Here is a 25,708-nt window from a genome sequence, read left to right on the forward strand (position 1 = left end):
TTAAGCTTTAACGCTATTATCCCTGCCTGCCACCATCTTTCCACATACCCGTATGTGTGTTTAGCTGTAGGACGCTGCTCAGAGCTGCTCATTTCATTTAGCCAGTTGATTTCAACCCCCTTTAATAGCCTGTGATGCGTCTATGTGGCGTGGCGTAAAATCCCCCCTTCTCTAGGCCTTTTATTTACACTCATCCCGACTTTCAGAGGTCCCTGGTGCTCTCTTTCCCTCTGTGTATCAGGCCAATATACCATCAGTCATTCATCACCATGACATGGCACACATTTTCCGATTACGCCAGCAAAGCGTGACTGAAAGGCATGGTTACATGGAAAGTGACCCCCCCTCCATCGTTCACCAGCATCAAGACAACATTTTACCCTAAAACGTAATTTATGCCGAGAGCTTCTCTAATTGTGTCTTAAGGAAACAGCAGAAAGTAGAAACTCCTCCCTCTTCTGATCCCCCTTTGTGTGTGCGTGACCGTGCGTGCACGCGTGTACGTGTGGGGTTAAAAAATAGTTTAACTGGAGGTCGATTGTTTAACTGAAGTGCTTTCCTGTTGTCTGTGTGTGTGCGTGTATGTGTGTGTGTTTGTGTACGCGCGCGCGAGCAGGAGCTCCGTGACACATAGTGGAACAACAAAGGAAGAGGTCTCGCGCCCCGCCGCCCATTCATCCCTTTCTCTTGCGAAGTAATTCCCATTGATTCCTATTGAACGGCGAGTCGCGAGCCCCTCGGGGGAGAACCGTGTGATTTGTGAAGGGTCGCGAGGACAAGGCACGCCCCTCCTCGAGCCCGGCCATCTGCTCACCAAACACCACAACACCAACCAAGTACCAAATGGCTTCCTTCATCTCTGTCTCTGCGTAGTCTCTTAATTTCTCCGTTTACGTTCACTCATCTACTCCATCTCTCCGCCACCATTCCACCTCTCACTCCTTCATTTCTCTCATCTCTCTTGGGTGAGAGTAGGTGGCCTCCGTAGGTGGATCAAGGCCTACTGGATGCCAAATCACAGTGGAGGCATGCAACGGGTATGAGGTGGCCATATGGCCTGTGCGTGTGTGTGTGCGTGTGTGTGCCAAGAAATGGATGGATGGATGGCCGTCGTGGGAACCTCCACATCATCACCATCACACCGACCGTAAACATTAACGCACACATGCTGGGACTGCTGTAGGAGAGATAGATAGATTATCTCATTAACAGCAGCATTGTGATCAGGAGGCTCACCTCACCTGGGCCAGGAATATACCGACTTACACCATCTGTCAGCCTCATTGCGACACTGTAATCTGCATATACATTTATCATTTGAACCGGTTCAAACGTCAAAATGTGCCCTTCTATAGAATATACATCACATAAAAATACTGCCTGCTCCAGAGCTTGTGTTTAAGTAACAGGAAAAGTAAATGAATTAGTAAACAGAAAATAAAGCAATTGTTACCAGTTTCACACATTTCCAAAGATTACTTGGAAAACGTTTTATTTTTTAGCTTATATTTTGTAACATAATGGTTATCGTACAATGTGACAAAGCACTGACAGAAATGTGAAAGTAAAGAAAAAATACCAGTGTCTGTGGGTGTGTCTGTGTGTCAGAACATGTGCCGCTATGTAGATATGTGAAGCTCTATTCACTCCAAATTATTATTATTACTATTATTATTGTAATAATTGGATTGTTGGTTGCTTTAAATAAGACATTTGAAGACATTCTCATAATTTTAGGGAATCTTATAAAAACATTTCAGTAACACAAAAATATTTTTCATGAAATATTGATATGAAATATTCAGATTTTTTCAAACAATATCTCTTTCATTACACCGAGTGGAATTTAATTTGTCTTTTTTTTGTTGCATTTTCTTGCATCGTTTTACAATAAAAATGTTTACAATCTTATGGGTGACCACAAAACGTGAGTTACAAATAAATCTACTCCAGAAATGGGACAAAGCCTACAATATCCTGCTATTTGCTGTTTGTTATGTTTGATGTAATGTTTGATTTATAAAGAGCAACCAACCAAACAAACAAACAACCCCTGCTTGCACTTTGAACAAAGTGAACACCCCCCACCAAAAAAAAAAAAAAAACCTCCCTCAGAGGAGGGGTTTGCCTTTAGTTTGAGAAGCACCCTCCAGCAGCAGCAGGATTAGCCAGGCCAGCTGCCCACAGAGACCATGAGCCCTGAACACTGACATCAGGCGTGACCCTAGAGTGGTGACTATCAGAGACCCTGAGGGGATCTGGACAGCACTGTGTATGAGTGTGTGTGTGTTGTTCATTCAGTTGGACAACTGTTGAGCCTGTATAGATTTTGCCAGCGGTGTTCTTTGTACGAGTGTGTGCGTGCTTGTATGGTCAATTCTTTCCGGGGGTTAACTGCTTATCCAGTACAAATGGGAGGTGTAGGGGTGGGGGCGCAGTTGTGTGCTCCTGGAACATCTGCCTCTGTTTCTCCTGAGTCAAGCTGTGGTCAGGAGAGGAGGGGAGAGGGGGAGGCAAAAAGAGGGGAGCAACTCAAGGGGAAAGACATGGAAGCAGAGAAGGGAGAGTCAGCGCAGAAGAATGAGGAAGCTGAAATTATCCAAGAGGCACAGGTCAAAAACACTGAGTGCTAAAATGGGGACTGGACTGGTTACTGTGTTTTTATCTACCTATCTAATTTTACTATCATGTTTAGGTACTACTACTGGGTTTATTATTGCCCGCTCAGTTCACAACAGTAACAGTATATATGTGAGAGAAATTATGGAAAAGTAGAAATGGTCCACTCAATGCTGCTCACAGACTCATTCATTCACTGTCAGAATGAGCCACAGTAACTGGATGATATTAGTATGAGCCAGATTTGATAATACGTCAAGTTTTCTTATAATGATTTTTATGGTTACATTGACCATTAGAAACAGCAAGTGTGAGAAAGAGATAGCTAAAGCCTGAAAGAGTGAGTAGGTGGGTGAATGTGCTGCTTCAGCGCAGTCTCTGTTTCACCGCTGCACAAGTTAATATTGTTTACACCTGGTCTCATGGCTTACTTCAGGTTAAGGCACAATAATAACAATAAAGTTAAATTGCGTAATGCTCTAATTTATACACTGATTTGTAAAACTAATGTGAAAATTACAGGCTGATTGGACTATTGTGATATTTAGCTTGATTTTGTGTCATTGATGTAGCTGACAGTGTCAGTGATGTAGTATTATTATCTGTGATGTTTGTCTGGAGGCACTCATATCGACACCTTCAGTTACAGGTCATAAACATAGACCTAAACTAAACCCTTGCAATGCTGAGAGTTTAAAATGTAGCACATTTCTTCAAACCCACAGTTAGCAGATGTTGCCCTTATAAAACTTTCAAAGATTGTAGAAAAACAGTACAAAGACATATTAGAACACAGAAACTGTGTGTTACAGGTTCTCACACGTAAACATTTGATCATTTTTGTGCTCTTCTATGAAAGTAAACATCTTACATTTTGGGTTTTGGTATGCTGACCCATTCAGGGAACATCACTTTTTGTCTTTGGTCAACTAATGTTTATAAATTAACTGTAATGAAGCACTGAGACATTTTCATGTAATTCAGTCTAAAAAATATATCTTATCATTTGACTTGTCCTGTAATCTGTTGAAACGCTTAAAAGATAAAAAAAAAAAAAAAAAAAAAAAGCTCAGGAATTCTGAACAATAATCTGCAGCAAAAAGCTACAGACTTAAAACAAAAAACGAATAAATAAATGAATAAATAAAAAGGGATATGCTGCCGTCATTTTAGCTCCAGGTGCATTTGGGAAAGGTGCCCAGAGCCTGTAGGCCAAGTTCTGGGTGACATCAAAATGCCTTCACAAGCCCAAAGGTCATAACTCTCGAGTGGGTGATTGGAAATGAAAGTGGGCAGATTTACAACACAGCTCCTCCCTCCTTGAAGATTAGGTTTTGGGTTTTTTTTCTGGAAAGCGTAGATTATTGTCCTCTCAGTCCACAGAGCATCTGGCTGTAGAGCGACAGATGCTGACAGCTGCACTGACGGCCAGCATATGTCCCCTCCTTTTATTCCTGCTCTGGTCACACAATGGAGTGGAAGGTACCGGGGGCGCTTTGTGTGGAGAAGGTAGACCTAATGGCTTTCAGCAAAAGACTGCCCACTCTCCAGGAGAGCAATTAGCCCTCCTCTTATCCTGTGCTGGAGTGAAGTCTTACGAGCCCACACAAACACAAAGGCTCATTCTCATTCATGACATTCAGGATGTTCGCTAGTAAGAAGCGCCGTGCCACGTTTTTATTTTATTTTTGTCTCTGCTCACTCTTTGTTTTAATGAATGCGCGGTGGTCTCCATGCGCCGAGCACGTGCGTTTTGTTTTGTAACGTGATGACGCCACGCGTAGATTATAGGAAGTAGTTTGAATTTACACCAAGTAAACACAGCAGGGACCAATGCTGCTCAGTGTCCAGCGACATTTCAAAGTGAGTTTTTTTTTTTCCTTTTTTTGCCATGTGAAGCGATACTAGAGTAGTTGTAGTAGCATTTGCTGTGACGTATCATCCGTGATACGAGTTTGCTGGCAACGGCACGAAACGGGGCTAAAAGCGAAGCTAACAGTTAGCATTCGTGTCAGTTCTCATTAAAATCAACTCCCTACAGTGACGGTGTTACACCAAAACAGATCCACCCGATTAAAAGTTAAAGTACACGCTATTTGGAAAGACGTGAAATGCTTCCTCCCTGTGTGTTTCTGCTCAATAGGAATGGGCGTGAAGGGTCTACAGTACTTCATGGACCGCTGCTGTCCAGAAGCCTGTGTGACAGTGAACCTGAGAGAGATGGCCAGACAGCAGCAGGCCTCCGCAACCGCACCTCACACCAGCAGTTGAGTTTATTTCTGTGTGCAGCCAGTGTGACAGTGGCTCTGTGTCATTCATGAAATGGTAATATTAGCAGACTCCCCCAGAAGCTCCAGCTTTCTCCACTGGTGTGCATGATTATGTAAAGTAATGTGAGGAAACAGCTTTTCAGCTCTCAGCTTTTCAGATGTGTGTACAATATTTGGCTTTATTAACCTGCTAAAGCAGTGGTTCTCTATTTAAGGATGCAATTTTTTTTGGAGTAGAGCAAAGGTGGAAGATCCAAACACAGATTTCAGAGACAGACTTGAAAAAAAAAAAACGAACCCTTTATTATGGCTGATAAAGTCCAAAAGCAGAGGAAAAACAGAGTCCTGACATCCAGGCAACCGAATTGAAAATGACAAGGGACCAGCGAAACGCACACAAAGACAGCAGTAGGACACAACATAGTTTAACTGAAATACAAGGGGTATAAATACAGACAGAACAAACTGTGGGATAACAAGGAGATTGGAAACAGGTGGGTAACAAGAAACAGGTTAAACATATCAATGAGACAGTGAAAGTAAAACCAAATATAAGACACATTGGACAAGAGACAACCAAAAACAAACCAACCCAAAACTGGAATAACATAATAATAATGAGCCTATAATAAGCCATAATCACTCTAACTCAGAGATGGAGACTTAACAAATCCAGGAAGACACAAGGAAATCCAGGCTAGTTAAAAACACAAGTGGGCCATGGATGACCAAACTCCCATACTGCAAAGCAGTACTAGTACTACAAAGGGGAATCACTTCTTACCTAGGTAGATCACCATGGTAACTTATACTGCAAACCTAACTTGCTCTGGAGCAAGTCTCAGAATAGAGATCGAGGGATATAAAAGTCAGTTCCCTGCAAAATAGTGCAACCATTCTTGGAAGATCCCTTGGTCTTCTGTTATATAATTCCGCCATTGTGTCTGCTCTTATATTTGAGTCAATTTAAAGGAGATGTTTATCCAAATGATCAAAGCCAATGGCAGCTGCAAGGAAAACTGTAATTAAAAACTGACTAAGGACTGAAACACCCACAAGACAGTGATTGAGGAAAAAAGTCATAATAACTTTAATTATTAAAATAAGCCAACTTGCTCCAACATTGCTGGCTTGGAAATGTTCCTATGATTATATATAGAGAGATTTTCTTTTAGCTTTTGGCTGAAGGAAATAGTTTGTTCTGGCTTTTGCCTAATCGTCAGTTTTTAATGTTCTTAATGTTTAAAAAAAGCAAAATAAAACATCTATTTAAAAAACTAACAAAAATCTGTGGCTTGTAAACGAGACAGAGAGAACACTACAACAACATAGGTGGTGGACAGGTGCGTGCAGTTTAATGAAAGTACTGCTTCATCAAGTAAATACTGTTTACACCTGTTCAGTCTTTATTTCAGGGCGTGACATGGTAGTAACAATAGTTATTATCATGCTTGTACTTACAGATGTATTTGAAAATGTGTAGTAAAAATTATGGCCTACTGACAGAAAAAAATATTTAGCTTAATTTGAAGTACATGTTTTCCTAACAGTAATTTTAATAGTATAGTATTAGTTGTGATATTTTTAGCTGTTTTCTGGTGGTAGTCATATGTACACCTTTGCTTACTAGTCATAACAACAGACCTAAACAAAGGCCATGCAATGCTAGGAGTTTAAAAGGTAGCACTTTTCTTTAAACCCATACTTAGTATATGTTATGCCTTTAAGCATGTTTATTCGGTGGATTGTAACACAGTACAGTGTAGTTGGTGGAAGCTAAAACAGTGCTTTTAATGGCATCTCTAAAACTTACAGAACAGGACATGTTCATGTTCCTTTGAAAATATCTTATGACTTTTATATGCTTCTACTTTATTTTCCCATATTGGTTTACTGTACTTCTATGTGTATACCCACATCAGCAAGAACCAAGGCAGACAGTACACAACGGTGATCATTGTCTGGGTTATCATGCAGGTCTGCTGTATGTTACATTTTGATTTCACTTACTTGCAGACCCCACACTTGTTGTCGATGGTATGGCCTGCTTGTGCTACTGGTATTCATGTAAGGACTGGGCATGTGGGGGCCAGTGGAGGGAGTACTTGGATATCCTAAAGAGATGGGTTGAGGCATTTACGTCTGCAGGCATCCGACTGGTCTTTTTCTTTGATGGAGTAGTGGAGGAGCAGAAGAGGCAAGAGTGGGTGAGAACATAACCTTAATAAATAACACCTTGGCAGGTTTCTACATACCTCAAATTGTCAGTGGTACAAAGGGTAGCTAAGTCACAAAATGTGCTACAAAAACATCATAAATTTTTTTATATTGGTCTCTTATTTTTGCGTGACTACAAAAAACCTTGGTTCTGGTCTACAGGTGAAGAGGAGACGCAGAGTGAACGGGAAGATTTCAAAGATATTTTGTCACATAAAAGAGCATGGAGATCAGCCGGGTAGAGAGCTTTTTTGTCTGCCCTCAGGATTGGCGACATTCACACCCTTTGCTCTCCGGTCTGTTTGCAAGACAGGACAGAATATATGCACCATAATTATAAAGCCAGTAATTCTAGTTCTTATACATTTGTTTTGTTTTGTTTTACAGGTCATTAGGTCAGGAAGTGTTTTGCTCAGTGCGGGAGGCAGACTATGAGATTGCCAGCTATGCTCGCCAACATGGCAGCATGGGTATTCTGGGAGAGGATTCAGACTTCATCATATATGACAGGTTTGTAAAATCAATCTCATAATTGCAAATTAACTTAATTTTATTGACAAATGTGGTCAAACTGTCTGATTGGAATATTTTGTTTTAACCCTTATCTCTAAAGTGCCCCTTATTTGTCTGTGGCAAAGCTGCGGATAAACAGCCTCACCACTGTCATGTACGACCGACAGAGGCTCTGCCTAACCATTGGACTGGCTGTTACCCAGCTACCACTGCTGGCCTGTCTCCTGGGTAATGATGTGGTGTCAGAGGAGAAGATGCGTGATGTCAGGAACAATGCGATGGCAGCTTACAGGTGCATATCTGCAGCCGTATTGAATAGAATTAATAGAACATTGGATTTTTCAGTCTTATTTACTACTAAATCAAAGCTATATTTGTTGCTGGCTACATTTAGTTACATAATATACCCTTTTTATGTTAAAGAGTTCCTTGACTTCATTCTCCAAGCTTTTCTTTGACAGATTTTTTTTTCAGTGTCTGTTTAAAAAATACACACTTATTAAAAATAATAGTAAGTGTGAAACCTGTGGACTTTGAGATCATAAACATGTTTAAGTTTGTTTTTCCAACACCTCAGCCCTGCACTTAAATGCAAGTTCAGCCCACTCAGGTTATCTTTTCCTTATCTTGCTTCACTTACCCTAACATCAGCAATCAGGCTAAAGTGACACATGAAAGTGGTAATCCCAAGGTTTCCTAACTTATCTTTGAGCATGTTCACGTGAAAGGGATGGACTTAGCTCCCCTCTAATGTATAAGCCTAGAGGGAGCAGAGTGACTGATTATACAAAGGATAAAAATATAATTTGATAAAAATATTAAGAGCAACAGAGCTTCAGTAAAAAAAAAAAGTGCTCTAAAAATGTATGTGGGCTTTATGTACTATGGTCAGGGAAACTGGAAGAGTCTGTCTGGTCTGTTCGAGGCCAGGAAGGAAAGCCGGAAAAATGCAGTCTGTGTGAATAAATGCACTTATCAGTATCACAGCACTATCATTAACGCACGGCTCAGCAACTCTGGCAGGTTTCGGTTGGATGATGCAAGTAGAAGAGCAAATATGAAAAAAGAATGCATGCATAGACTTACTTTACAGTCATATTTGATGTTCGGCACACAGTTATGAACAGTTGTCCAAAATTGATCTAAAATTTCATCCAGCCAACTGTGAAATAAAAAAAGGAATAACATGTGGGAAAACCGTGAGTGGTGATGCTATTTTCAACAGAACTTGTTGTTCAGTATTTCATATCTTACTGTCAGCTTAACATGCTTCAAAGCAGGTTAGGTCTGCTGCATTAAGTTACCATGGTGAGCTACCTTGGTAACCCTAGAAACGTGACGTTAAACCTGAAGTTACCTCAATAAGCCTGTGGTGATAGATCTTTTAGAGCGGTGGTCCCCAGGTTGTGGAATGCTCTCCCTCATTACGTTGCCTTGATTGTGTTTATTCTTTTAAAAAGCAGCTTAAGACTCATTTATTTAGATTGGCTTTTAATTAGATTTGTGCTGTTTGTTTTATTATTAATGTATTTTATGTATTTCTGTTTTATATTACTGTGAAGCACTTTGTGGTTTTTATCCTGTGAAAAGTGCTATATAAATAAATTGATTTGATTTGATTTAAGCCCAAATCCTTCTTTATTATACAGAACTCAGATCAACATGCGGTACCAACCCATCACTCTTTATTTTTGTCTGCAAAGAAAAACACTAATCTTGTTTGCGTTTGTCAATGAGCCAAAATAGTTAAAATTCTTCATTTTATTGTTCCCAGGAAAAACAGTCCTGCACCACATTATGGTGCTCCACAGGGGCAGGTGGTGCTAGCAGTGTCCCAACTTGTGAGCTCTCTGTGGAGTACAGAGGACGAGGAAGCTGAACTGGTTCCACAGTCTCTGAATCTCTTGACTCCTCGTAGAGAGCTACTGAAGAAAGGTGTTTGCTTATACACACTACCTGGACAGAAACGTCCCGAGCTGTGTGAAATCTCCTCACTTCCCTCTGCTTTTGAAAAATATGTTAGTCCAGAAATCCTAAAGGTATGTTATAGTCATATATGTGATTTTGTTCTTTAGAGCTCCCTGCAGACTGGAATAAATGTTTCTTTACTGTGTGGTTTTCCACAGGCATGTAGAGAGAAGCATGCAGCAGCAGAGGGTTTCATGGTTTACACTGTCTTGTGTGTGGGTGTCACTGAGTGTAGCAACACTCTGGAGGATGAGGAGGACACAGAGTTAGTGCCTCAAGCCCTCGTCTACAAGCCCTGCAGACAACTCATCTATGGTCTCCTCCTTCTGCTTGGTCACAATGGTAAAACAGTTAATACATAAGACAATGAGAACAGAAGCATACACGAATGAAAAAAGTCAGCAAGAAATGCCAAAAACTACAGTTTTTCTAGTGGTGAAATAAGTCTGACTCCAACAGCAATTTAATCCCCATAGACTCCAGTGTTAAAATACCCAGAAAAAACAACATATTATTATCCTATTAGAACTATGCAATGAGTTAGTTATTTATTATAATCATTTGGATTTTGCTTAAAAGGTTACAGGGATACTCACTTTGGCTAAGAGGCGTGTTGATAGCCAGTAGGTGTCTATCAGGTCTTATTTTCCCAACTCACCAAGCTGGAACTTTCCATTCATATTTGTGCCTTTGGTCTTTTTTTTTTGATCAATTAAATGTAATTATCTGATAAATATGGCCTGCTTAGTAATACAGAGGCCCAACTTTTATTTTGAAGACAAACTGCCTTTGTTTCGTGGTTAGTTTGCAAGCATTTGCAGTCGGCAATTTCAGCATCCACCACTGTTGACGTCTTCCATGCAAACTGTGGGCAAGTGCAGCAATCTGCTAGTGACTAAAGCAATCAAAAGGAGGTTTTTGGTACAGCACCCTTTTTGTAACGGATTTCACCTGCCAGTCAGGATATACACTTAGCAACCAGTTACCAGGGGGTTACCGATTGGTTTCTAAGTCTGTTGAGGTCTCATTTAACATTAATCAACAGACATCTGGGTCTGAGTGATTTCACAGTGGCTTTGTCTGTCTTCATATATAGTCTGTGGTAGACGCATGTAGATTCTGGCAACATCAAATATATATCTTCAGTGGAGAGGCAAAAGGATTACGAACCGTGCAGACACACACACGTCAGCGGAGTTTGTGCCGTTAGTTTTTATGTAAAGTGAGGAGAATGATGATGTTCTTTGCAGGAAATCAAGTAAATCTAATCCAAGCATAACCCTGACAATGTTGTGCTTTTTCAGGAAGGATTGTGGACCCTCCAGCAATCAGGGAATGGTTTGTCTTCCCCGGAAACCTTTTGAAGGAACCTGATATCGTCCACCCTCTCCCAGTCAGCCTGCCCTGTACTGTACCTTCTGTTTTTCATATACTTATCTCTGTATCTTTGGACACAAAATAAAACACGATTTCAGTACAGTTACACCACCAATACAAGATTTTATTTGATTTATTTTTTTAATCCCTGAGATGATAAAACGACAACTATGTCCATGATTCTTGGTTTATGCACTATAGGACTAAATTGCTCCCAAATAAGCAGCAACCAAATGAGTCCTGTGGTTATAAGTGATTGTTTCCTGGGAATTATGTTTTCTCTGTAATTAAAATCATTGTAGACTAACCCTGAGGCACCAGCGGCTTTAAGACTCACGTTGAAAAGCTGGCTCTGGTTACGTTTAACACATGAAAGAGATATTGTGCCATATTTTTCCATCTAAAATCCATAGTATTTTTCTCTTTTGCTCGAATCTGTAGGTGATCAACCCAGTCTGGACTTGTTATGGTTCAGCACGGGTCCTGACGTGGCTGCTCTTCGCCTGACAGCCTTCCTCACAATTTTTGGCTGTCCTGAGTTTTCGGAGCTGCATGGAGTTATTGAAGACTCTCTCCTGGCTGCTCTCTGCCTGGTCACATATTTAGTCCTACAGGTAGTGTAGATGCGTTTATCTGGTAGCGATCAGAGAATGAAAATAGTTAATTAAGTTAATTAAAGTTATTTAAAGAGAAAAAAAGCAGAAATATTTGTATGATTCTCTGGGAAAAGGATGTGATTTAATTATTAATGAATCAATAGCAAATGTAACTTATTTTTATTTGCAAATAGGAAAAAATCGAGGTGCTTTTTGTTTGTTACACATGTTTTACAGTCTTCTCTGGTGTCATGTTGATCGATTCTGCCCCACAAAACATAAAAATAATATTAACAGCTGTACTTTACAAATGATTGTATCTGCAGCATGATTGGTCTTTCCTCTTTTGGTTGTTATTGGTCAGGGCGCATGTTTGGCTTGGGCTCCGGTTAAGCTGTTAGATGAAAGGGGATGATACCTACAGCTGGCGGTTCATGTAAACAAAGAAATGAAAGACAAAATATGTTTGATGACAGTTTAACGTACGAGTCAGCTTTTGATTTGGGATTTACATCTATAACACGTACACAACAATTATTCTGCTCTTTTGTCACCGTGTGATGTAAAGTCAAACATCGCTTGTTGATGGCTTGACGGTAACCATTATCATTCACTGGGGGCCCAGTTTAGACACAGACACCGGCCTTTGTAACTTCAGCTCTTACGTCAACAAGTCCTGATAACCATCCAGGGGTTTTGAATAACTCAGGAGACAATTCTCAAACCACCTCAGAACTCGTATTACTGTATTTTGATTGTAAATCTAAGAGTGTATCAATCTGAGCTGCTTTTGATCCTGTTGTAATGCCCTGTGATCACTAATTCGTATGTGAAAGAAGCCGAGATTTGTGCTTTTGGTTTGGGTATTTTGCATTGACGTCTTCTGACTGAGCTTTAACACAACATTAGATCGCGTGACAGGATAACCGTGTGTGCGTCATGTTATAGAAGCGAAACATGAATTATACCTTTTATTAACTCTTTTTCAGAGACACTTGAATCACTTATTAATGCGTTTCTAACAAAGATACATTTTCAAAGAAAAGCTCAGATGTCTTGTTTTTGTGTAACATGTTATTTGCTGTCTTTAAAGTATGCTTAGAGTACTGCTTTCTTTTTTCTTTTCTAATACATTTAACACACGCCAACTGAAAAACACCAAAAGTTCGGTCATAGATTTAGTCTTATTTAGATCGGAGTAACTGTTTCCTCATGTTTGCCCCACCTGGAGAGACAGAGCTGAATGCTTTAATACTAAAATCGACAGGCAGCCTTTCAGACTGGTTTTCAGTCAGGCGCTGGCTGGCTGGCAGGCAGTGATTTAAATGAATGAAGGCCCTGACAGACAGGACAGTAGCTTGTTAGAAGGAGGCTAGACGAGCAGATGATTAAAGATGAGCAGACAGCATGACAGACAATAGTAGCTGTTGTCTGATCACTGCAGCATTCACATTCCCCTCTCGCTCTTCTATTTAAATAACTTCAGGGTTTGTTTGTTTTGTACACACAAACGGGCAGCCTAGTCTCTGTAGCGGCCATTGTTTCTTTTTGTGTTGACTTGTTGCACAGCGAGCAGACAAAACAGACTGACCCACAAAGAAGACACACTGGGATGTGATTGAACTGACTAACCACGTATTTTCCCTTGTGTGTTTGGTTTGTGCGCATGTTTTCAGGTACAAACTTTATCTCTAGAAGACGTGGATTCCTACCTGAGTCAAGCTGTGTGTCTGAGACTGAAATCCTCTCAGGAGCTTCAACAGATCGAGGTCTGTCACAAACGCATTTAGATCATTTGTAAAAGATGCTTTTGATATTTTATAGTTGTTTTCAGATTTTCACCCCCACGTTTTTTTAACGGTGAAGCCAAACATTGTGTATCCCGCTGCAAGAAGACAATGTTCGCTGACGTTTACAGTAAACAAAGTCCTCTTGGGGTAAACACAGCTCTGAAAATGTTTCCATTAATAGAAAGTGAAGAGAAAGTGGAGAGAAAACATAAATAAGCTGCTGATTGACGGTCTTTCCAAGAAAGCATACAACAATCTTGAAAAAATAAGCAGTTATGATAAACTGCAGGGTGTTTTTGTTGTTGGAAATAGAAATTTTGAACCTTATTTTTAAAATCCGGTCGTCAGGAATGTCTTAAAAGTGCACATACACTGGTGGATATTTATTCTTTTTTGCATTTTCTGTGCAATTAAATTTATGTAAAATGTTTATACTTGCTTAGCTAACAATTTAATTGTCCAGGATTTTTAAAGTTTACTTTCATTGTTTAGTTTTGAAACTTCACTCAGTTTGGGCAGCTTTATTTTTTTGCATTTTAATTGGAAGGCTTGCAGAGTAGATGGAGGAAACGCATGAAAAGAGGTCCACAACATAGCACAGAGGACATTGTGGTTAGGTAGTATGAACCTGACCCACAAAGGTCACACCAGAAACACTTTCATTTTTAAAATCCTCTCCCTGATTCTCATTTACACAGGATCGTCTTAAGATCAAAACTTGGTTTTCAAATACTAGCATCCCCAAAGCAGCATCATTATGCAGAAATTAAAGAAAACTGAACCTATTATTGCTAATTTCCAGCTCCTTACTCTCCACAGCACCAGAGTCAAAATAATCCATACCTGTCTTGGATTAGGCCTGGGTTCAGCCCCTGTGTCTGAAGTACATAAGAATATCCCCTCTCTTTGACATCATACAGAGCCAAAGCATTCAGAGCAGTGTGAAGTGTGAGGTTTTAGCTCACAGGGATTATTTGTACACACACTCACATCATCGTTCGAAACTTTAGGCATGTTTAAGTCCAGCATCCACCATTGAAATTTTATAAATACACTAGATGGATAAAAGTAATGGGCCACTTACATATTACGCCTACAGGAGCTTTATGGCATCCTATTCTAAATCCATAGGCATCAGTATGGAATTTATCCCAGTATGAAGTTTATCCAATTTTGCAACTCTTACATCTTCCGCTCTTTTGGAAAGGCTTTCTGCAAGATTTTGGAGTGTGTCTGTGGGAATTTTCCCCCATTCAACCAGAAGAAAATTGATTAGGTCAGACAATGGTGTTGGACGAGAGGTCCTGCTCGTAATATCTGTTCTACTAAAGGTGTTCAGTGGGACATGCAGCTGGAAACCCATGCCATGAAGCTCCCGCTGCACATTTGTTGTGCTGATGTTAATGCAAGATGACAGACGGTCAGACACAAGAATGACAAATCACTCTGTTCAAGGGTATTTTTGCTTGACTCTTCTTGTCAAATTTATTGTTTAAAGAGTTTTCTTATTGTTTATTAGAAATATCCACCATTGTAACAATGAGTACATGGCTTATTGCACAGGAAAAGCAAAATAGTTTAAATTTAAATTTGAGATGATTAAGAATGATACATTTTTAGAACAGATTGGTATAAAAACAGAGTGAACCAAAGTCCTCATCAGACATGTATTAACAAGGCAGTGGATACTGCTACTTTATAATTTCAGTCTTCAGTGAAGGGGCATCGTGGGACTTGTGAGTTCTCTCAGATGCGAGCGTCTGAGAGTCAGCTGTGCATTTCCATTCTCTGGGAAAACGACCGTTGTGTTTGCTGCCTCTTTGTAGCCCCATTTATTTTTACTGCTTAATTACCATACTTATGTCTAGTAATTTGTATTTGTGCTGCTCATCTGTTTTCTACACAATAATTAGGGCTGGGCGTTGATTTGAATATGTCGTATGGGAGAGGTTCAGAGCTGCAGGAGGGGTTTTAACTGAGTGACTAGTGTACGGATTAAATATGCACATAAACACAAACAGACAAAGTGTTATTGATGTGCGTATGGTATTCATTTTTGCAAGTTCATATCTGTGTGTGTGTGTTTGCACAGTTTACAGACAGCTACAGATTCACATACATCACACATCAGAGCAGGAAGTAAAAATCACAAAGATTTTCTTTATTAAAAGATTAATTTATGAGAGAGAAGTGTCTGTTTGTGAAAAAGTGTCACCCAGTGTGTGTGTAGGAGAGAGGGGCTGTGGGTCATAGGTTTTTGGATGCGTTGGTTGTGTGGGACAGTGATTTTGGCGTGTGTGTTTGTGTGTGCGACAGAGAGTAAGCTGGCGACAGTCGCCTGTCTGTCCTGGCTGACGCTCACCACATGGAGCTATTTACACCATGCACACTCCGCCCCACTGGACACACACATGCACACACACATTTCTGTCTTTGTCTCTCTGTCTTTTGTGTGTGTGTGTGTTCTCACGTTCTTATCCTTTTTGCACTCGACCACTCTTTCTCTCTCCCTCGTGTTGCTCTTTATCTCTTTTCTGTCTTTGTGTCTGTGTGTGCCTTCAGGCTTGTGTGTCTGTCCAGTGTTTCATTGTTTTCAGAAGGTGAAGCTGTGTTTGACTGGAAGCAGGTGGCAGGCAGGGATGAGTGTATGTGTGTGTCTGTGTACACGTAATCACTGTTATCAGTGCTATCTGAGGGACAGGTGAGAGCAGACACACACACAGAACATCTGCCTGCTGTTACAATCAGCTTGTGCTCCACTTCTTCATCCTCCTCTTATTCTTTATTCTTCTCCCGCAGTTTGTTTTTGTTCTCTCAGTTACACAAAACAGCTGTAAGATATATTATAATTTTGCCTGATTTTTTTTTATTATTTACTCAGGAGAAACTTATCTTTATTAGGGCATTTACAGCACCGTGCAAAAGTCTTGAGTGCCTCATTTATTGATGTTTTGCTTCCAAGGAGACAGACTTTCTAGAATTTTTATTAAGTGGTGTTACAAAGTTTCCCTTTGTCCAGCCCTCGGGCTGTTTCCAGAGGAATGGCTTTTATTTTGTTTTCAATGACCTACGAATGATTCAAGCATAAGAAGTTGGGCAACTCAAAGGATGAACCAATGTGTCTACACACAGAAGACAACTGACCAAAAAACAAGTTTTAATAGTATCTTTAGCCACTTTGATACCAACAGGCTGTCATAAAAAACATAATTTATTCCAGTTTGTTATGGGTTTTTCTTTTTTAAAATAACACATAACAGTTTGAAAGTCATAAAAATCATCAATAAGCTGATTCCCAAAGAACTGCTAACAGAAAAGTTGGCATATCTGAGCCTGATGTGCAAAAAAATTGAGGGTACAAGTGGAATGCAAAAGAAATTGCTGCAGTATCGTAAATGACCTGAAGGTCATGCCTTTAAGAAAAATTTAGCAAATACCTGAGAGGTGTGATCCATCAGCTGATCCATCTAGTGTCTACTGAAGGATCACCAGAAATGACTTGATGCATGCTTGGTGGAGCATGCAACTTCCAGATGAACTGAATCAGATTTCTCGGATTTCATCACAAATGATCTCAGTGGAAGTGTGGCTGTCAAGAAGCATTTCTTAAGGAAGGGAAGCAGGAAAGAAAGGCTGGGGCATGCCCGGTGTTTAAACATTATTGATGCAGTGTGGGCTCATCCTGACTGAAAAGGGCAGCCAAAATCCAAAAAAGGAGCTTTGAATGTCCTTCATAAAGCCCGGAGACCTGGCTGCACCTATTTCCCAATTTTCTGGCTAAATATAAAGAAATGAGGGAAGGGTGAAGACTTTTGAAAAGTAAATGGGGAGATTTACTCTTGTTTGCTGCAGTATAAGAGCAGGTTCACTCTGAGATATCTTTCCGGTTTTCATTTTACTTTGTTCATCCTCATCATTCAAAATGTCCTCAAGCATAGTTATATCCAGAAAAAAATGTAATTATGGTCTTAGTTTAAAAGCCAATTTGAGTCCATCTAAGCAAAGAAGTTTCACCATCACATGCAGCCAACAAATAGGAAGATATACAGAGATGCTTCACTGTCATCTGGCAGTGAGCACGAGGAAACCAAGTGAAGTAACAGTGAAGTGGGTGGCCTGAGGAGTATTTTAATTTTCTGATTTATGAGTCAGTGCAGAGCAGATATGTTTGTGCAAATTGGGGTTGGGAGACAACAGTGTTCAGGAATTTATTGCGGACGGTGACGCTAAACATTGAAGGAACAGATGGTTCTGTGCAGCAGGACTTTTAAATCTGCTGCAGTTCAGAAAAGACACTAATGCGACAATCAGTGCTGCAGTTGATCTCAGTGTATATTTATCTATTGATGTTAGCAGCATTTGACAGTCAAAGAGCGATTAAAAGCTCTTAAATACTAGACAGGTGATTTTTGCATTTAAAAAGGGAAATAATCAACATCAAAGAAGTCTCTCTTTGTGCTGAAAAAAAATCTTCTCCTACATGTGGTAAGCTCAAACCCAACCCACTGGCAGGATTGCAAAGAGTTGTGTTTGTGTCGTCGGTATCTATTAGGTGACTGACAATGGCCTGTAGCAAAATATTAGATTTTACTGTAAAGAAGTTACACAGTCTAAATATACAACCAAGTGATTTTTTTGTTTTCAGCTGCCTTTGTTTTCGAGTCGTGCGGTGCAGTTGGGATCTCTGTACGTCCGAGGGCTGAGCCACCTGCTGGGTGCTAACTGTGCCAGCGGCTGCCCGCTGCCCAGCGCTGCTCTAATGCCCTGGCACAGCTTCGATGGACGGCTGTTCCACTCAAAGTACCTGCTGGCTCACAGCGGCACAGAGAAAACTGAGCTGCTGGACCACGAGGTGAGTGGAGATGGGACAAGAAAAATGGGGCATTTATGAATCTGTCAATACCTCAGAGGAACAAAGAAGTGACTTCTTATTCCAGCTAGTCTGGTTTTGCTTCTGTTTATTAATTCAAACGAATATCTTTGGTAGTGATAAGTAAATTAATCTGTGGGTGTGTAATCTTACGTTTGTCTCTTTCTCCCAGTCGTCCAGCCTGTCTCTGTTCCTCCAGTTAAGGGAGAAACTTACAGAAACTTGCAACAAGAAAGGCAGAGTCCTGCAGTCCAGACCCAACGCACCACAGTCACGTCCTAAAACCACAACACAAACCGGATACAGACACAGACACTCGGGTGAGACACACACACTTGATACCTGCTTTTATCTGATTATCTCTGTACATGTGAATCCTGGCTCGTCACTTAAAGTTTCCATTAACTCTTTCTCTTCTTTAGGACCTTTTGGTACAAAGTTTCCCTGTAAACACGTTGCTTAATTTGTCTGAAGCATAAAAAATGATATGAATATGCGTTCTGCATGTTCAGATGATGATGATGGTTTAAGTTGCTTTGCCTCTTTTTGTGCTGGTCTGTGGTATTAGTATTTCTTAACACTTTAGCTTTATTTGTCAGCTTTCCAAACACTTAGTCTGCTCTGAAAGCGATAATCGAAGAGTTAAAATCACACGGAAATGCGCACTTGGCCTTGTTCTGTGCTGTTATATCACAGCAGAATACAAACTGTAGAAAGTACACTGATGTTGGTAGCGCTGGCTCACAGGACAGCTGATGTGGTGTGCACATTTAAACGCGAGATCCAGAAAGTCGTTCCAAAATATTTATTATGACAATGATGATTTAGTAGATTTAACAGATGAATGCATGCATGATTTTCTCAACACATTCAAATAACAACAAAAAAATTTACAATTAAGGACCAAACCAAGTCACAGTGCTTTCATGCTACTGAAAGGACTGAAGAGATTAGAATGTCAACTTACGTCACTAATGCATCCACCATCATAGGATTTCTATTTATTTAAAGTTAATACAGAGCTCTCGTGTAACTACTATACATTTAAGTCAGGAAATATCTATTTACATTGCATGGCAATCAGATTTAATGTTAAACAGTCTTCTTAACTTACAGGTTCTTTGTTCTCAGTCTTTTGGTTAGGAGGTTAAAGGCCTACCAGGCCAAAGGGGTGGAGTTGTGCTGTGTGCTGGTGTAGAGAAGTTGATTTTAACACAAATGGAGCTTACTGTGCCTTTCCTTGTTTGGGCATCAAACATGGGATTCTACTGTCAACATACGCATAAGTAATGCCCCTGGGCTGACAGCTCATTATAAAAGAGAGCAGGTATCCTCAATATGATCATCTCATCTCTGGATGTGAGCACAAAAGCACTTTTACATCTGCTGTTTAAACCTTGTGTTAATGAGGGGCAGCCAATCAGAAGAGAGTTAGGTTAAAGGTAGAAGCGCTAAAGTGGTTTCAGTGAGAGCTGAGAAGCTACGCTGAGATACAGTACAAAATAATTTAAGGCTGTTTAAATTGCTTCTCTAGACAGTCCTGGGATAGAAATGTGGGGAAATAAATTATTGTAATAAGTCGTCGACTTTTTTTGCCCTTACCATTCACTTTGTGTGTGTTGTTTTCGTGCTGTATAATTTTGCTCCCATTTGATCCATGACTCTTTGGAAAAAGATGTTTGATCTAAAGACCATCCTAAATGAGGATCAGAAAGAGAAAACCCTTCTGACTGAATGTTACAGTGTTTCTGGTGTGCTCTGGTAACCTCGTGGTTCAGATGCATACCATTTAACCATAATGTCCTCTGTGCTATGCTGGGGACCTTTGTTGCACATCAGACCAATTTTCTTTTCATGTGTTTCCCGTATCTGCATCTACTCTGGAAACAAAACAAAAAAGAAAAGAAAAGAAAGAAGCCCCAAAAAGAGATGCCACGATGTCTCTATTATTTTTTACGCTTCAGTTGTTTTTATATTTTAAGCTAATCACTGTCCAAAAGTATCGAGTGCTGAAGAGGCCCCTAGTGATCCGATGGGTGCAATCTGTCTGCGAGCTCACATGAAAAACTAATAAAAAATCCTCCTGGAGCTGAACAGAGAAGCATCATTTTAATCTGACAGTTGATCTGCGGTTGTAGTTCTTTGGGGCCCTCATGGAACCACGTTACCCAGAGGGCCATGCTGTAATGAGCTCCATGTGTGCTGCGGCCTCATCACATACCGCCGTGCTCATTTGCACGCACACACACACACACACACGCTTGGATCCGAGACTTGCTTTGTCAGTGCACTAGTAATAGTGGGTTTCTGTTTATAGGCTGGGAGAGCTCTATTTTAGGACTCACAACAACTGATTACAGACTCCTCTCGTCTGTCTCTCCCCTCTTTCTGCTCCCCTTCCCCTCGGTTGTTCCCCTCTGTTTTACTTTTTCTATTCATCATCTTAACTTCTATCAGTGGGGTAGTTTTCTTCCAGCTTCCAGACTCTTCAAAACCCTTTGCTGTTTCTTGAACCTTTTTACACGCCTCCTGTTTTGTCATGAAGGAGCATTAATGCATCGTTATACGACGGTCTTGACTGCAGTGTGCAGGCTGTAGGCCATCTTCACCTCTTGCCTGGAGTTTGCAGACCCCATCACAAAAGCCGACTTAGCGGGAGCTTATGAAATATGAACCCACAGTTTCTCTTCAACCCTGTGACTTATAAACCTTTTGCGACCGTTGCGCTGCATGCCATGTTGGCGCAGATCCTCCAGTTTGCGCCGAACTGTCTGCTTTCTGCCCAAGTCAACCCTTGTGGGTCTCATGAGGATGTTTCTGGTTTTATAGATGGAAGGCTATACACTCTTTATACCTCAGTGTTTCATTTCTGCCAGACACAGACACTGATCATTACTACAGAGCTGTGGGGAAATGAGTGTGAGTGTGTGTGTGTGTGTGTGTGAGCCGCAGAGAGAGCATGCATGTGCGTGAGAGTAGCGGTGGCGCTATGTGGTATCGTTGAGGACCCGGGTTTGGTTTTTGTTTGAATCAGGCCTGATGTTTAGTCTCCTCAGCAAATATCTCCTCAGCCCGCCTGCCCTCGCAATTACAGTGAATCCAGTGTAGCTCCTCTTCCACGTCTCTCCAGCTTATATCTGTTCAAAAAGACACGATGTTGTAAACAACCTTATTTTCATGCATTCTTATCAGAGCTACACATATTCGCAATAAAATATTTACCCTAACTTCTAATGTTTCCCTTCTTTAGCTCCTCCTTTTTTCTGCAAGCCATAAAACACCTTTAAAAAGATTGTGATCCTTGTGGCCTCGCTGACGCATTACTCTCGTGCTCATGGCATGTGTTACATACTCTTTTTCTGCACCTTCACATTCAGGCACAGGATGGATGTGAAGATGGCGGTCTGATTTAGCCAAATGCGCCGCTCCCGTTTGGTAAACTCTAAAGTTGGACTTGATGTTTTATTTTGAGCACTTTGTAATTGGCATAAAACGTTCCACATCTGTCAGAGTTTCATAAGTGTATGGCAAGTCCCAGGCTTCTGTGAATCCAACAATAGATTTTAGTGGCAGCTGAACACACCCAGAGAAACTGTTCCTGCCAGCAGATCAATTTCATAATCAGTCGTGCAGCAATAAAAAGCTGCTCCTGCTCTGTTATTTGTAAGGAAAGCTGTATAAACTCTCAGTGCGATGAAAGTATTCTGTCCTATCATAATTCGGCTGTCGACACAGTTAATGCAAACTTGATGATTGTGTGCGTCCTGCCTGAAATTTTTAATTTTTGCTGTTTTGTGGGCTGTTGTCACATAATTGTGGGAAGACTTGAAAGGCAAGATGGATATCTGTGTATGTTTGAGAGAGGACGAGACGAATGTTGATACAGTTCGAACTGATTAACATTTACATTTAAGACTGCTGATTTCAAGCATTAGTCAAAGTTATTATCATTTACTGGTTTCAGTAAAGTCCTATCACAGACTCTAAATAAACTCTTATTAAAACACAGAATGTATATGAAAGATCGTCGTCTCTGGATCTGAAAAAAAAAAGCCGTTCCCAAGGAGCTCCTCCTCTCAGTCTAATTGTTTAGAAGTCTACAAGTAAATGGCCCTCCTCCTCATGACACTTTCCTCATGAGTTTATGGTCTCAATAAACTCTTTTAAAGTATTTTTAGTACAACATGATGTTTCTTTTGTGGTCCCATTTATTTATATGTTTTATTTGAGAGTTTTTTTCTCTTTTATGTGATAGAACAGTGGCGATTAGACAGGAAAACTGGGAGAGGGGGAAGACATGCAGTCAGACTCAAAAGCTTTTGGCTGCTTTCAGCCTTGCGGTACATGCTCACCTGCTTCACCAGGTGAGTTAAGCTGGTGCCCAAATTGTCATCCTAATTTAAATAAATGTCAGGTGGCAGGTGCAGACTGGACGTCACTTTGACGGTGGCGTAAGGATAATTGTGGTCTGCTTTCAATTTGGCACAGATAGCCTTAGGATATCTGGAGAACTTGGGCTTGTCTTGTAATCTGGATAACTTTCATTCCAGGCTCAGTTGAGTTGCTTTATATCTGCCAGTATCAAAGAGAACCTTGTTATTAAAAATGAAGTATCATGCTAATGTAGCTCATATAATATTCTAATAAAAATATTTTTTGTACATCTTTTGTACAGTCATGGCGTCATAAAGACTCTCTGGACCTTTCTTCACTCTTATTTTAAGCTCTCATTCATTTGCTAAAAACACACAACTTACTGATTTCTAAACTATTTTCTACACTAGACTTCCAATCACATCATTTAAGTGATTGCTTTAATCATATAGAGACAATCTGATATGGTGATTGCCTCCCAAAACACATGGTTAGCCTGAGTGACCCAGGGTGGAGTCAGATTTCCAGCCTGCTACCATATAAGAAAGTTAGACATCAGCAGCTGAAATGTGCACCTCAGTGCTTCAAAAGAGTACACATCATGTCACTGTGGGCTCATCTATTTTTTGGATACAGTCTGTGAATTATAAAATGAGGTAAACGGCAACTGTTCTCGAATTCGTCAAAACAACATAAAAGGTGATAAAATGCCAGAGTTTTGTTAATGCCCTCCAGTGACCAAGAATCACTCGAAGCAATTTAATGAATTAATAACTCGCACGTCCAAATCTCTGGACTGAATGTGTCTAAAACCTGTTTGCTGCATTTTTGGATGTTACAGAAGCACGGTGTACGGAGATTTGTGTCTTACCCTCAGGTTGGGCTCCCAGTGGTGGTACGTGTTGGAGGGAAAGAGAGGAGACGACGGGTGGCCATTGGCGTGGACGGGGACGGAGGGAGCGAGAGGAAGAAACAGAAGCTCGAAGAGAATATGAAAGCACAGACGGGCCGTGGGCGAGAGGAGGACACAGCGAAGGAGGTCGTCATTTTCACTCATTTTATCCTGACGACCACGATCGAGGAAATCAGAACACAAGACGCCCTCCGAAGCCCAGAGGTCGAGCGTATAACAACAGAGGGAAATACCAGCTGGCTCCGAGGTAGCAGCAGAATATGGCACAAAAATGTCAGTTTACAGTTTCCTCTTCTCTAACTCATCTCCTCTCCTCTCAGATGGCCGCAACCTCCGGCTCCAGGAACATAACTCGACAAGGATTAGAGGGGAGGACTTTGGCAGTTAAGAGGATGGGAAAGACACGGTGAAAGAAGAGGAGGAATCTAATTTCTCTGAACAAACTGCTTAGTGAATGAGCTGTCAGGAGTATTTGTCCAAAGGATGCAGGAGGTAAATGAATGGGGATTTAGAGAGGGAGGAATGAAGAGGTTTGGAATGTGTCTGACGTTTCATTTGTCAGTTTTGTCCGTCACCAGCCTCGGCTTAATCTCAGGAAAACCTGTTTTACTATTACACAAAATGAACAGCATGAAGCCATCAAACAAGCAGTAAATGAGACTCTTCCATCTTACATCTGAGAGGTGGATTAACAGGTAACCCTTGAGGCTGTTTTTATGTCTTATCTCAAACAATAAAAAGGCGAAGATCTTAAAAGCTGTTTGTGTACAGTGCCTTAATCCTTTCAAAGGAATGGGATTAACTAGAGAAACAGTAATACTGGTATCAAATATCAAATGAGATGGGACATCAGTGGCACACGGCTTCATACAGTTCAGTAATGGGATACCATAGGTGAGGTGTGAGAAACAAAGCGAGGCCACTGGAGAGCCTGTTTTTAAGACACACGCACTTCTGTTGGTTTGCTCTAATGGAGAAATATGGAAAACTCTTGGAGAAGCTTTCAGAAAGTGTGCTGTAGCAAAGCAAAGGTCTTGACAGTCGTGTGATTCTTTAATCAGATTTAAATTTCTCTTAATGCCAGCACGGTTTTCCAGTTTTAGACCTTGTGTACGTAGGATTTAACATATGACCTTGTTAGAGATTTTCTACATTATACATTATAACCAAATGCATTCTTTTCCTTTAGTGTCTGTGATGTCAGATAAAGCATGATATACTTCTGTATTCTTATCCCAGTGTGTGAAAGATCAGATAAGCTGATTTAATGTTTAACCTCTTCCCTGACAGTTAAAAGAGGAAGTACTATGTAACCCATTTTTGCCTTATAAATAAAGCAAGCGAGCCTGTGCTCGGTGTGTGTGTCTTCTCAGAGACATTCACCCGTGCACACGTTTTCTAATTACACTCTGAGTCGGTCTGCAGTTGTCTCATTTCTCTTACTTGTGTTTGAACAAATGTCTACCCCTGACAGACCTGTGAACATGAACCTGAAATTTGTTCTAAAGATCTCAGGGCTGCTGGTGCTCCTCTGAGACATCACTGCACTGTGGTGAAGCTGACCTCTCAGGGCTTATTTGCACCACTTAGAAACAGCTTAAAGTATTTTCCCACTCAGTGAGAATACCATCATCAGTACTGAGTGTGTGCAGATCAAATTGCTGTTGCATCTGTGTCTGTGTGTGTGAAGTTGTTGAGGAATGTATAGTCAGCTTGCCCACCTTCCTGTAGGACCATAATTGTTGTAAAACCCAGCAGAGAGGAAAAGGATGCAGAGAAAGTTCCCCAGGCCTGAGTGCTCTCATTCCTGTGTGTGCGCATTCATGTGCTCATAAGCAGATCATAAAAGAAGCGTGACGTTAGTCAGTAAATGGAAAAAAATAGAAGGAAATCAAAGTATAGATACAAAAGCTCAATCCATTTCATATTCAGATTACTACTGTGAACGGTGTGTTTTAAAGGAACCGACTGACGGTAATAAAGGTGCGATAAATTGTGCTACCTTGTTTTAAAGCCTGTGGGACATATGGGTCAAAGATTATGTGTGCATACACAAGAAACCTTAGTCAAGGTTTCAAAACCTTTGGGTCTTGCATGTGGGCTAGATCGGAGATGTCAAACACAAGGCCCGGGGGCCAGAACTGGCCCGGCACAGAGATCAATCTGGCCCACTGAACAATATAAATCTTGTGAATTTAACT

The 25,708-nt window shown here is 40.7% G+C and overlaps 1 protein-coding gene across 1 annotated transcript; it reads left to right on the plus strand.

Annotated features, from left to right (window-relative positions):
* Positions 1 to 4,327: 4,327 nt before the first annotated feature.
* On the plus strand, positions 4,328 to 24,914 carry fam120b (family with sequence similarity 120 member B). Its single transcript, XM_004539469.5, has 15 exons — positions 4,328 to 4,482; positions 4,763 to 4,885; positions 6,906 to 7,096; positions 7,269 to 7,402; positions 7,494 to 7,616; positions 7,720 to 7,911; positions 9,394 to 9,658; positions 9,746 to 9,929; positions 10,892 to 10,993; positions 11,406 to 11,578; positions 13,237 to 13,329; positions 17,996 to 18,202; positions 18,393 to 18,540; positions 23,472 to 23,754; positions 23,828 to 24,914. Exons 2-15 carry the CDS (start codon positions 4,765 to 4,767, stop codon positions 23,856 to 23,858), a joined length of 2,247 nt encoding a protein of 748 aa, XP_004539526.3. The 5' UTR covers positions 4,328 to 4,482; positions 4,763 to 4,764; the 3' UTR covers positions 23,859 to 24,914.
* The last annotated feature ends 794 nt before the right edge of the window (positions 24,915 to 25,708 follow it).

This window comes from Maylandia zebra, linkage group LG1, assembly GCF_041146795.1.
Source record: "Maylandia zebra isolate NMK-2024a linkage group LG1, Mzebra_GT3a, whole genome shotgun sequence".
In the NCBI taxonomy this organism is placed as follows: Eukaryota; Metazoa; Chordata; class Actinopteri; order Cichliformes; family Cichlidae; genus Maylandia; species Maylandia zebra.

Bases quoted from the DNA above. Each gene is read 5' to 3' on its own strand.
- fam120b (XM_004539469.5), top strand. From the start codon at position 4,765: ATGGGCGTGAAGGGTCTACAGTACTTCATGGACCGCTGCTGTCCAGAA. The intron at 7,097-7,268 runs GTGAGAACATAA...TCTGGTCTACAG, and splicing joins AGCAGAAGAGGCAAGAGTGG to GTGAAGAGGAGACGCAGAGT. The intron at 18,541-23,471 runs GTGAGACACACA...TCTTACCCTCAG, and splicing joins ATACAGACACAGACACTCGG to GTTGGGCTCCCAGTGGTGGT.